This window comes from Grammomys surdaster, unplaced genomic scaffold (genome assembly GCF_004785775.1).
Source record: "Grammomys surdaster isolate TR1022 unplaced genomic scaffold, NIH_TR_1.0 332514, whole genome shotgun sequence".
NCBI lineage: Eukaryota > Metazoa > Chordata > Mammalia > Rodentia > Muridae > Grammomys > Grammomys surdaster.
In genome coordinates this window covers 1-12,616 of record NW_021627741.1, presented here as the reverse complement: position 1 = coordinate 12,616, position 12,616 = coordinate 1, and the positions used below count along the sequence as shown (strand labels likewise).

At 50.6% G+C, this 12,616-nt stretch overlaps 2 protein-coding genes across 2 annotated transcripts; both read right to left on the bottom strand.

Moving 5' to 3' along the window:
* Positions 1 to 5,169: 5,169 nt before the first annotated feature.
* Positions 5,170 to 6,643, bottom strand: LOC114616551 (mitochondrial import receptor subunit TOM6 homolog). The gene is made up of 3 exons (XM_028761990.1): positions 6,474 to 6,643; positions 5,604 to 5,704; positions 5,170 to 5,447 (listed from the first exon to the last, which is right to left on the bottom strand). Exons 1-2 carry the CDS (start codon positions 6,599 to 6,601, stop codon positions 5,608 to 5,610), a joined length of 225 nt encoding a protein of 74 aa, XP_028617823.1. The 5' UTR covers positions 6,602 to 6,643; the 3' UTR covers positions 5,170 to 5,447; positions 5,604 to 5,607.
* A 427-nt stretch (positions 6,644 to 7,070) lies between these two features.
* On the bottom strand, positions 7,071 to 12,336 carry LOC114616550 (prickle-like protein 4). Its single transcript, XM_028761989.1, has 7 exons — positions 12,258 to 12,336; positions 10,678 to 10,822; positions 9,891 to 9,998; positions 9,100 to 9,237; positions 8,616 to 8,819; positions 7,838 to 8,042; positions 7,071 to 7,393 (listed from the first exon to the last, which is right to left on the bottom strand). The coding sequence occupies exons 2-7, from the start codon at positions 10,807 to 10,809 to the stop codon at positions 7,071 to 7,073; spliced, it is 1,110 nt and encodes a 369-aa protein (XP_028617822.1). The 5' UTR covers positions 10,810 to 10,822; positions 12,258 to 12,336.
* Positions 12,337 to 12,616: the final 280 nt, after the last annotated feature.

The following is a 12,616-nucleotide window of genomic DNA, read 5'->3' as shown; positions in this document are numbered from 1 at the left end:
CCTGGGCTTGTCTGAATGCCTGCTGCCCCTAAGGTCTCACCTTGTGTGGCATGAAGTTTCTTTCCCGCACCTAGAACATCAGCGTCCACGAGCTTTGGGACCCTTTACTTCCTAGTGTGTGAGCAGAGCTTAGGGACTATGTTTGCTTGTGGCCCTTGTGTGTTCTATCCCGGTGTGCTGGTTATTCACTCCTGCTGTGTTGTCCATGAGGAATAGAGGAAGGCTCCATCTCTTACTCTAGTATTAGTAAAAAAGCATCTCTAAAATTCACTCCATCTCTAAAGGGATTGAGTGCTCAGAGCCTTCCTCCCTGTCAGGCACAGTAAACGTCCTTCTCTGCAGTGCCCCACACCTCCCCCGAATGCTCCCTTGGTAAAGTAGCTCTGTTAATGGTGAGTTCAGGCAGGACACTTGTCACCTGGTGGGAGCTACAGGGGCGGGGAGCAGGGACGGGGAGGCTGAAGGAGGCATCGCCACACTTCCAGGCACATCTGTGGTACTTACTGCTGCTCTCCAAGGTGAACCCTCCTGTAGGCCTGCCAGACATCAGAGACACGGAAGAAATCAGACAGACAGTGGCTCATCCTGACAGAGGTGCCATGCTGGATTTAAACTTGCTTTTTAATAACACTGTGAGGTTTCTGTAATATTTAGCTTTTATTTGGAAGCGATAATGTAAAGCATTTTTGTGCTGTTTGGTTTTTACTGTCTGTTGCAGGCTTTTTTTATGAGCTGTGCTTGGGCTCCTCCTCTCCTGGACACTGTTTTAAGGTGTCCGGTTGCCCACACTGCCCGAGATTCTGAGGTAAAGCTGTGCCCCTTCAGGGAAGTCTACATTACTAAGATGCTATGACAGTGATGATTTGTTACCATGGTAGGAAAGCCCATTCAAAAACAAAGGCAGGTATGCTAGTACACTCCAGTAAGGCAGCACTTGTTAGGCTAAGACAGGAGGATCGTGACTTTGAAGCTACATTGTGAGGCCCTGTTTGAAAAACAAAACCAACAACCTATTGAGAGTGAAGAAAAAAAAAAGGAAGGAAGGAAGACTGGATTGTACCTCACCTTAAACCCTATGTTGTTTATTCTAGAAAGAGAACTTGCAGGCAGAGAATACAGGCCTGTCTAGAGGGGAAACACATTAATCAATATAAAGACACTTACAGGAGCATTAAAAGATTCCTATTCAATTTTTAAAAATAGTTTTATAGCAGCTATCCGCAGGACTGGTAAGCAGATTAGGGACTTTATAAAACAAATGCTTAACTGACCTGAACACCCACATATGAGATTAGTCAAATCATTTAAACTAAGTCGGAACTGAAACCATCTCCACTGAGCCACCCTCATGAAGGTGCCACTGCAACCACAGAGGACACCTCAGCACTGGAAGCAGCAGCGCAGGGGAGTTAGGGATATGGTGCTTAAGGGGACATCTGCTGCAGAAGAGCAGTGCATTGTCAGGGCTCCTGTGGTGCCTGCACAGCCAAAGACAGTGCTGTGTCAACTGCATCACAGTGAAACATTCTAAAAACAAAGGGCAGACATACCGTGACTGGCTGACTCCAGGACAAATCCCAGTGCTGCTCTCCCAGCTGCAGTCTGGTCTGAACCCTTTGTAATAGGCTGGTGTGTTTACTTACTGCTGTAGCCAGCCAAGACAAATACACCCCAGGCCTCAAAAATGACTTCTTACCTCAGTCTAGCCTGGCCCTCATGCTTGTGGCTGCCTCTAAGAGCAGCACCTACTGCTAGTGCGAAACAGCAGGGATACCCTTGGTACCAGGCACTGCAGTGCTCATCCCATGTCAGGCAGAGCTCTTGCCAGCTTTAACCCAGCCTTCTGGCCAAGAAGGGAGGGCACTGCCACATGGTAAAAAAGTTTTAGATGTCCCTTAAAACATCAAGAATAAAATTGGAAACTGTAGAAGAGTTAATGTGTCCTATGGACTCAATAGTAGAGTTTATTTTTGTTCACAGTGGCAAGGCCTCTCAAGTCCATGATTGTATGAGGTCCCTGCTCTGGCTATGCCTTCAGCTCCATCCACATTCAGGGGAAGAACCAATGAGGTGGACTGGCCGGAGTGCCCAGAGTAAGCTGAGAGGTCGATGGTGCAGAATGAAAATTTGGGGGGGAGGGGGAAGATCTGAAATTTGTTTTACTGATAAAGCTTTGTGAACTAATTTTCTACAATTCATAAAATTTGGTGCCTTGTACTTGATTGTGGCTTGCATGAGAGTTGGGGGGGTTCCTTTTTGTTATGTCAAGTGGCAAATGGGTCTGTAGTGTTTAAAGGGTATGTGCTATCAGAATTTTAGAGCATTCCTTTTTCTTCTGTATGAATGTAAATTGTTCTTACCAGCAAGTTCTAGAGTTTTAATGTCTAAATTGTATTTGTAATCAATCATTCATCAAATGTCTGACTACCACTGTTGTTCATTGCCTTTTGTACATGCCGAACATTAATGCTGGCCTTTTCCAGAAGGTGACCATTTCTTGAATGTCTACCACATCCCTATGTGGGGTTGCAGCTTATGTGTGCAAGGGTTTCCGGTTAGTTGGGATAGCACAAATGATCAGAAAAGCCTTTCTCTAAATCACGATGAAGCTAGATGACCAATGGCAGTAGAGCCTGCATTAGCTCTGAGGTCATTCTGCATGAACCATCAGGAAGCAGAGTTGCAACAATACCTACAAGTGAACCTTCAGACTGTGAGACAAGCCACTGTGTAATATGCAGTGACTCATGGAGAAGTGACCCCTTTCTGCCACCCTTGACACTTCCTGGGCAGATGACAACTGAGGACAGTGCTGAGTGGCTGAGGAAGTATCAGAACTCAAGTGTGTTCAGTCAGGGCCAGACAGACAGTTCTTTCACTCCAAGCTTGAAGTTTCTACTGAGCTTGTGAGACTTCACCAAGTGTTCGTGAACTTACCATTCCAAGCGTACTCGGTAACTGGGCCCCTCAGCTTCATCCCTAGACGAATCAGGTGAAGAGCTTTATCTTTGGGGTGTAATTTCCTAGGGTCACTTGACTTTTTTATCAGCGAAGTGTGGGCCTCGCAGGTGGTTCTTTTTGTCACTTTTAAAGCTGAAACGCGCCTTCTCAGGACTGTGACTTTGCCTCTCTTCCACGTTCTCCTCTGCTCTCATCCAGGCCTGTCACTGTAACTGCGATGTACCTGTCAGCCCGGTCACCACTCTAACTCACCGTGCCTCAGCAGCTATGAAGCAAGTGCTTCATGGGACTTGCCCATGCTAAAGTTGGCATCTTTCACTTAAAATACAGCTAGCAGCTGGGGAAACGGCTCATTGCTAGAGCACTTAGCACCTGAGGCCCTGGTTCCACCCAGCTCCACTAAACCGGCTTAAATGAAACTGCCCAACCAGCATTATGGCTCCAAAGAGCTACAGTAAAGTACTTGAAATTAAACCTTAGATTCTGAATGAAACTTCACTTAAGCTCTGAAAGCTGTCATATCTTATTTCTTGCACAGTCTGGTTTTTAACTTAAATTTTTTCACTAACTGTTCAATTATGAGATCACAGCACGGGGCTGGGCAGTGGTGGTGCACGCCTTTAATCCCAGCACTTGGGAGGCAGAGGCAGGTGGATTTCTGAGTTCGAGGCCAGCCTGGTCTACAGAGTGCCAGGACTACACAGAGAAACCCTGTCTCAAACAGCCAAAAAAAAAAAGAATTCGGGTTGGCATGAGATCACAGCACACTTTAAGGTTTTATTTCTCCAAAAATCAGGTTGTTCTTTCCTATCGTAGCCAAGGTCATGTGGGGTTCTAAGTCTAACATACGCCTTACAAGGCTGCTTCCTGGTCACCTTTTGGGGCTCTGCAAGTAATGGCTTGCAATGGAAGCTCTGTCTTCATGTTCATACTCATGACCCTGGCTCCCCAGTTTCATTAGGCTAACCTGGAACTCACTATGCAGAACAGGCTGGCCTTACAGACTCATATGCCTCTGGGATTAAGTGTAGTGTATGCCACCAGGCCCCCAGGCTGTCTTCCTCTCTTCAGAGTATCTGTACTCCCAGGGTAAACTCTAGGCCTGCATTCACTCAGGGTGTTTCGCCTAGCCATGAACTGCACAGGTTCCACCTGATAAACATTCACAAGAAGGTGGTAATCCCCATCCTGTACTTGGCTAGCCATGTAGCTCAGTAGTGCTTGCCTAGCAAACACAAAGCCCCACCTAAACCAGCCAGAGGAAAGCCTCTGAGTCTAACAGGTCTCTTAGGACCTGTGACCCTAAGAGTTGGTTCATGGAAGCAGCGGATTAAGCAGTTTGTGGCCATTTTCAACTATGTAGCTAAGTTTGAGGCCAGCATGGGCTAGAAACCTTCTCCAAAAAAAAGGAAAAAAAAAAAAAACCTTTTAATTGTGCACCCCCCCCCATTATTTTGTGGAGGTCAAATTGAAGCCTTTTCTACAATGAGCTAGTCCGCAGAGAACGGACTGACTGAGGTATTTGCCAGCAGATCCAGGAAAGCTGTTTTGCCCTGTTTCCTTCAGTGAACTGCCATTGGTGAGTAACATCTGTTAGTCATGCAGCTGTGGTCCAGATTCACCAATCCTTTTCCACTCCTGTTCTGTAAACCACGACCAGTTCCAAAGGGGTTGGCGCATAAAAAGCAGTTCTTAAACGCCCAGTAAATTGATTAAATGAAACTATGGAGAGCCTGTTTCTATCACTAGCTGGTTTCCGGTGCAGAAGTCTTTCCATGCTGGTTCTTACATGCTTGGAAGAACACCAGACAGCAGCACCAGCATGAATCTCCGGGTAGGACGCACCTTTCTTTGTAAAGGAAGCTGCTTCCCTGTGCTCACCGACACACCACTGTTCTCTCCTGCCACCAAATCTCAACAATGCCTCCCTGGTACCTGGGAAACACACCTGGCAAACTAAAACACCAATCATCAACTTCTTCCTCCAGGACTCACCAATAGTAACTGCTCAAGAACCAGCTTTGTGCATGTCTGCACCCCATGGAGTGGGTGGTTCCATTCCCATTTCATCTCTACTGCAGTTCATGTTTGGGGCTCATTCCTGTCTCTTGAGTGTGAAATACAAGTCATGTTTATTTGATTTTTGTAAACTGACTTTTTACACCTTGTTTTTGTAAGAAGTTTCTTATTAAAAGAATAAAACACCTGTCTTTATGTGCAGGCTTTATTTGAAATCGTTTTTCAAGAATCATTACTACTCTTGAGGACAAGGGCAAAGATCACCCTCTGCAGAAAGTTAAGAACTGCACACAGAACTGCAGAGGCAACATTTCAGCTGATGAGGGGACTGGCCCGGGGGCGGGAGGGGTAGGTTTAGGCAAGGAGAGTGAGTCAACTTCAGCTGCCACTTGGGTAGTATCTTGTGGTGGTCACATACATACGGTAGGCTGTCTTTGGAAAGTCTGAATATACAAGAGTTCCATTCTCTGCAAGCAGACAACAGGTAGGATTAGAAACGGAAGAACTGCTTTCACCTAGAAACCCAAGAATCTTCCCTACTGCCTGTGACTAGCTGACAGAACTTCCTGCTGTTTTCATCTTTTAGGACTCCTGAAATGGGCAGAGGAAAGTTAAGTGCTTACCTAGCTACACCCCTGGCTGAGGTGCCATCAAATCAATGTCACTCAAGTTCCTGGCCAGCCAAACTCCCGCAGCAAACAGTCCCAAATTGAGGATCAAGTTCCTGAGTAAAGAATACCTTTCATTAGCCGGGTGGTGGTGGCACACGCCTTTAATCCCAGCACTTGGGAGGCAGAGGCAGGCGGATTTCTGAGTTCTAGCCTGGTCTACAGAGTGAGTTCCAGGACAGCCAGGGCTACACAGAGAAACCCTGTCTCGAAAAAACAAAACAAAAAAAGAATACCTTTCATTAACCCTACAGTCCGTGAGTCTCATGCAGCTAATGACATACCATGGGAAGTCTCCTCCCAGCACCACCTTCTGGATGTGCTAACACTTGATACAGTGGTACGTCCCCCTAATATGCACAGGAGAATTTTAAGTTCACATCTACTTCTAACACAAGCAAAGACCAACTCAGCACTCTGCCGGGGCTAAAATTTGTTTATGTGTTGGCACCCCTTCCCTGCCTTCTGGGTTAGGGTGACTTCTAAAAAATATTGCATCCATTAACTTGTGTATGTGTGCGCGCGTGCACATGGCACAATGCACATGTGGTGGTCAGTACAACCAGCAGGAGTTGGTCTCTCCTTCCACCCTGCGGGTCCCATGGATCGAACTCATGTCCTCAGGCTTGGCGGCAGAACTATCGCCGGCAGCCCAGGGCGGACATACCTTGAAAGCCACGTGACAGATGGCTTTTGCCACCAGGAGACCGCTATGTTCTCAATGCGATAAAACCCCTGAGGATGCATGACAGACTAGGGAATGCACCAGGTAGGGAAATACAAGTTTAAGTTTACGGGGACCAGAGAGGGGCCAGGCTCGGTTACCTCCGGAAGTCGTTCCGATCGGTGGCAAAGCGGTAGACGCCGCGGAGCCAGTCTCCCACGTTGTCTGGAACCTCGGAGGCCTCACTGGCCGAGCCGGCGGCGCTCACCGTCACCCCGCTGGAAGCCATAGCAGCACCGAGCACGTCCGTACCGACTGCGCGTCGCACCGGGTCGGCGCAGGCCGATCGCGCAACTTCCGACCCCGCACTTCCGCGATTTGAGTAAGACGTGAGCGAGAAGGCCCGCCCCCCACCGCCTGGTCGGAGGCGGAGCCCCAGCTCGCGGCCCCACCTCCCAGTGCCTGGGGTCTGCTCTCCGCGCCGCGCTACAACTCCGTTAGTTTAAGCAAGGTGCTGCCGGTGAGCCTAGCCCGGCCTTTGGGGATAGGAGGTAGCTCACCCTGGAGGCTCTGGGCAGCGGTGTGCTCCCAAGAAAGTGTCCTTCAGGTCAGAGAACGCGCAGTACCAGTGGGACTGTCCCGCGTGCCTGACCACCCTCAGTCTCGGGTCTTCACACGGCACAGCCTTGCTATCTCGCTTCACAGGTTCCCCCCCGCCCCGCCCCCAATCCCACCACCCCGATCTCCCGGCCGCACCACTAACAAATGGCGCAGTGCTTCCTGGAGATGTCTCTGTCATCTGCTTGAAGGTTTTCCGGGCTTTTCCAGGGATCTGGAAGGTGCCGGCCGAAGAAAAAGCCTTCCGGTTCCGACTCGGAGGAAGAGGAGCAGGTGGGGCAGGGGCTGTCCTCTTCGGGATTCCCGGGTGTCTGTGGACCGTCCCTATCCTGCCTTTTAGACGCCCCACTCGGGGTTTCCAGGGCGAGGCTGGTAACTGCAGAGGGAAGCGCAGCTTGGGAGATGATCTTGTCATCCGAGGAGGCACGGTTCCAGCCGACGCTTGGATCAGGTCCTTCTTCCCCTGTTCCAGACCCATCAGAAATGCCCATCTCAGAGCCCCCAAGTCCCCGTGCAAGAGGCGGGCCAGGGTTGCGTGCGGCCTCCCGCCCCGCCCCAGGCTGTGCCGTGCGCGCCACCGCTGCCGCCAGTCTACCCCAGGGGCCCCCGCCTCCGTCCACCAGTGGGCGACCGCCTCCCCCGCCTGGGAGCGAGTCCGGCGCCGCAGCCCCGCCGGGTGGGTTCAAGAGGCCTTTGGAGCTCGCAGGCCAGGGACGCGCGGTGAGAGCTGCGGGCCCCGATGCTCGCGTCTGGGGGTTGCGGTGGGAGGACGAGGTGTTGCTGGAGCGGGTAGGACAGTGTGGGGATGGATGGGGCGAGGGGTTCTGGCCTGGGAGATTACCCCCTTCTATGCTCAGCCCAAGCCGCCGCTCCCTCCCCTTAAGATCTGCACTGTCCCCTCCTTTACCAAGGCACGCTTGTCCTTCCGCTGCCCCTACTGAGCTAGAGCTTGTACTTCGGTAGCGTCTCGCAAAGCAGCTAGGGCAGCATGGGCTACCCCCAGGCAGTGCATAACGTCCCCCATCCAGGGGCCCTGCGCAGTCTTGGCAGCAGAAGTGGTTCTCGTGCCAGCGCTGTCCCTCGGCCTCAGTGCAGCGCTGGGAGAAGATCAGCTGGGTGAGGGAGAGGAAACCAATTCATTCATTCATTCATTCATTCACCCATTCTTTCATCCATCCAATAATCATGCTGTATACCCATTAACGCTATGCCCACAGGCATTCTGATTTGAAGTACTTTGTGACTTTTGGATTCTGGGAGGGTGATTGGCTTTGGGCCGGATCTTCCACGTAGCAGGTGGCACAGCCAGAAGTTGGGCCCCAGAGCTCCCCTGACTCCTATCCCAAGGTTAATACGGTCTTTCATGTTGACGTTAAGATTTTTCTAGCATTGGGCAAGCACAGCATTGATCATCTGGCATAGTGATGAGATAAACATCTGTTCAAGAATCCAGAAACGTTGTGAATGCAAACTAATTTAAGGACCTCTGCTCGCACTGGGGGAGAGCGGAGATAAATAAAGGCAACAGGTCCCACATGCCCATAGCCCAAGAGAACAACAGGCAATGGGATGACCCTGGCTGGCTCCTAGTTCTGATGATGAGCTGCAACCTAGGAAGCTGTTCCCTGTTCCCGTGCTCCTGTCCCCAGGGAAGAACTCCCTAGTGCCTCCTCTTGGCGCTCTACCTGGTCACAAGCTGGACATCGAGGTCGCAACAGCTCTGCGTGATGACGGCCGCAGTACAGGTGTCCATCGTGGTAATAATAGATGAGGTTTATCAGGGCCTGGCCACAGGCCTGACAAGCAAAGCAGGGTCTGTGCCAGCAGCACCGCTCACCGGCTCTGGCCGCGAACACTCCATACTCCCCTGGATTTAGCAGCTTCTTGCACTGCCAAATGGGGGGCACTGAGCTGGTCAGAATCTGAAGCTTCTTAGCTCCTCTCATGGCTCTTCCACCACAGCCCCCAATCTGACCATTCTCATACTGTACCCCAGGCCCCCCTCCACCAGAAGGCCACCAACCCCCCCAAAACCATTTTTCTCTAACATTTACCAAATCACTGCTCCTGAAACCGTTTCTCCACTAAAGTCCCCCAAGACCCTTCTGCAGAAGTGAGAGAGCAAAGGAATGGAAAGGAAGGGATGGAAAAGGGAGCCGAACTCCCTACCTTCTCACAGATGTATCCTTCAAGCTTGGGAGGTAGCAGACGGGCCACCCCCTGTCCCACGGATTTCTGCTTCCGCTGGGCACAGAAGAGTTGAAGTTGGGCCAGTTCCTCCTCCCCTAGGGCCAGACAGTATCGTTCCTGCCGAAACAGGTCCCCAATGCACTCAGACCTCAGGGTAGAACACCACTAGGACTGAAAAGTTCTATAAGGCTTAGATGCTGGGCCACAGAGGGAGAGAACCTTGGGAGAGAATAGTATATGTGCTCAAAAAAGGGAAGAGAATGCAATGCCGTCGGTTCACTGTGCTGCCCATGGAACTGGCCACCACTGAGGGGCCCTTAGCACTTAGTACTGTCATCAGATAGCTTGGTTCCCATTCCCATAAAGCTAGATCTCGGCATCGCTCTCAGGTCTGTGTGTTCGTTCTGCTTCATAGCTGTCTCAGCTCCCCTAGTGAAGTGTAAGTCTTTAGACTGTACATGGTGGGGCCTCAATAAATGCTAAACGATCATTTTTCTACATTTGTGCATTCCATTCTTGATTTCAAATGCCGTTCATGTCCATTTTCCCATTTGCTCTTAGGCTAAGCAAGCTGTGTGGTACACAGAACAAATATTACCGTACCTGTTATTAGACTCAAGCTAAGGGGAATGACTTCCACCAGCTAGCGGCAGAGCTGGGCCTTCTAGTCATATCCCCTGGATTCTAGATCAAGGGTCTTTCTGCTTATTAACAATGTGGGGAGAGGGAGGGAAGCAGGAGACTGAGGGGGAATCAGAGGAGAGACCCACATCACTGTCCTGTGGAGGCAGCTGCTGCAGGAGGGTCCGAAAGCCAGGCCAGTTTGAAGCTTGATTGATATCCAGGCAAGGTGGACCCAAGCTTGGGCATGAAGGAGCCTGAAGAAGGACATAGGAGGAAAAGGGGGGCTAGGCTTTCTTTTCCCTTCCCTTATTTTCCTCCAGTCTACAGCAGTTCTCAAGTGTTCCTCTGCACCGGGAGTGAAAGCCTTCCAGTCCTTCACTGAGCCAGAACAGTAGGTCCACTTCTGATCTGAGGTCTGCCCTGAAGGAACCCCCAAACACTACCTCATATATTTGAAGCCCCTCCATTCACTCATTCCCTGGAGTCAAAGTCCCTTTCATCTACTCTGACAACTCAGACCAGACCTAGGAAAGGTACTATATGGCATTTCAAGTCAGACCCCCAATTCCTGACCAAAGAAAGGGTCTGCAAAGCGGCCGTGCATCCCTGTGATCCCACCCACTGGGAGGCTGAAGCAGGACTGAGGGTTCAAGGCTGCACACTAGAGCTTGGCTCAAGGTAGGGGAGAGTAGGGAACAGGAAGATGGCTCAGCAGGTAAAGCCTAAGTTTGAGCCCCAGAACCCACGTGGTAGAGGAAGCCAGCTGCCTCTGCCACTGAGTTCTGGACTAACGGTGTGCACTGTCACCCCTGGCTAACAAAGGTTTTGTTTTAATAGAAAGAGAAATGCAAACTACGTCCTAGTGGGCAAAAAGGGGATGAAGGCCAGAGGATGAGACCACAGCGGTCTCAGAAAGAGTGGGACTCCTACAACCTGAGCAGAGGTATCCTCATAACTCTCCACTGGCCGGTGGCCTGAGTCACTGTCTGTGCTGACTGGTGGATCTGGCTCCCTGAAGATAGGATTGTCCTGTTGGAAGGACCAGTTAGAATTCTGAACTGACATTGGTGACAGTCACCTGAAAGAAACCAAACAAGAACACCCCATTCAGTAAGCTTTCAAAGTATGCCGAGTAAACCAAAGTGCTTTGCAAACCCCAGCTCACAGCCTTGCCAGTAGCCGGTGACTTAGATAGACTTGTCCCCATTTTACAGATAGCCAGACTGGGGCTCTGAGAGCAGAGATATATACCCAAGGCCAAACAGCTGAGAAATGGCAAAGCCAGATGGTTTAGCCTCTGGGTTTGTGAAGTTCAAATTCTTGGGTCTTACAAAGCTGGGATGGACTAGAAAAGGAGGGAACAGTGAAAGAAACCATTTTGCTCTCCCATGAGACTCTGGGCAGGTTGGACCTCTCTTCCCCACCTCAGTCTTCCCTGGTTCCTCAGTGCACCCTTTCCCAGGACCTGCCTCCTCTCCCAGCCCACTCAGCCTGCACATTTCCAGTTCTGTCATGTGGGGGCCCTGGTTACAGGCCTGGAATCCTCCTCAGTGTCTCTGGCCTGTACCAGTAATCCCTTCCCTGAGTTCCCAAGTGAAGTAGTCCACAGCCTCAAATTAGCACCCAGCGTTTCCTCATCTAGTCTGAATGCCTCGAGGGTACAAGAGAATGCCTGTCTCTGATGGAACCCATAGCCTCTCACAAACCAGGTAAGCCATCTTCCCCTATATAGCTATACCACCTGTTTTTATAGCAGCTTTAAAACAAAAGATTTATCTTATATGAGTACACTGGAGCTGTCTTCAGACACACCAGAAGACGGCATCGGATCCCATTAACTGATGGTTGTGAGCTACTGTCTGATTGCTGGGAATTGAACTCAGGACCTCTGGAAGAGCAGTCAGTGCTCTTAACCACTGAGCCATCTCTCCAGCACGCACCATTTTTTTTTTTGAGACAGGGTTTCAGAGCCAAGGCCGGCCTTGAACTCCTGATCCTCCTACCTCCAAAGTGCTGAGATCCAAGGCGTGCACCACCACAGCCAGCTTTGCAGCAGCAATTTTAATCGACAGTCCCAGTGCACCTGTTTAGCCAGTCTAGATGGGACCACAGTGTCCTTGGGCGGAACTAACTACTGAAGTAAAGAAAAGATGGGCCCTGCTCTCAGCGAGGTCGCGGGCTAGCGAACAAGAAGAACCGTAGTAGCCAGGGAGAACAGGCGTCATGTACTAGGTGAAGGGTTCGAGGTGAACGGTTGGGTTGTGTGGGGTGGGGATAGCCAGAGCAAACAGAGCAAAGCAGTGTATGTTTATTCAATGTCTGAGATTATTCTAGAACTGGGGTGATCTGACAGCAGCTGGACTCAGGAGGACCTGCCAGTAAACCACTGGGCTTTGGGGATGGCCAGCAGGCTGGGTTTATAACCATCTGATTGCCTTCCAACTCCAAGCACTGCCTCACTCCCCTTTCCTATACCCAGTGCCACCCTTCCCTATTCCATGCTCCACACCCACCTGCTTCCTTCCTGTTCTGTCCCTCAGGTCAGGTTTCCTGTGGAAGGTGGCCAGGATAGACTGTCCACACTCAGGGCTAGGAACAGCAGCCACACCCCTTAGCACTGGTTCAGCTCCATGCAACAAGGCAGGGCGGCAGGGTGTGGGGCGAGGATTCTGAGGCCCCAGAAGAGTACTTGCACCCTCTTCCAGATTAGTTCTAGTTTGCATGGAACTATTCAGCACAGAAATAACTATCAAAATACAAACCTCTACCCAACACCCTTCCCGCCCCACACCCAAGGACAACCTAATTTACCCCGATACCATTACAACCCATCTTACTAACATTCTGGTTTCCTTCCATAGTTCCCTTCCTC

Coding starts and splice junctions, on each gene's coding strand:
- LOC114616551 (XM_028761990.1), bottom strand. CDS start 6,601: ATGGCTTCCAGCGGGGTGACGGTGAGCGCCGCCGGCTCGGCCAGTGAG. Junction 5,705..6,473: donor GATCGGAACGACTTCCGGAG/GTAACCGAGCCT, acceptor TTCTTTACTCAG/GAACTTGATCCTCAATTTGG.
- LOC114616550 (XM_028761989.1), bottom strand. CDS start 10,809: ATGTCAGTTCAGAATTCTAACTGGTCCTTCCAACAGGACAATCCTATC. Junction 9,999..10,677: donor ATGAGGATACCTCTGCTCAG/GTTGTAGGAGTC, acceptor GTCCTTCTTCAG/GCTCCTTCATGCCCAAGCTT. Junction 8,043..8,615: donor GATGTCCAGCTTGTGACCAG/GTAGAGCGCCAA, acceptor TCCCTCACCCAG/CTGATCTTCTCCCAGCGCTG.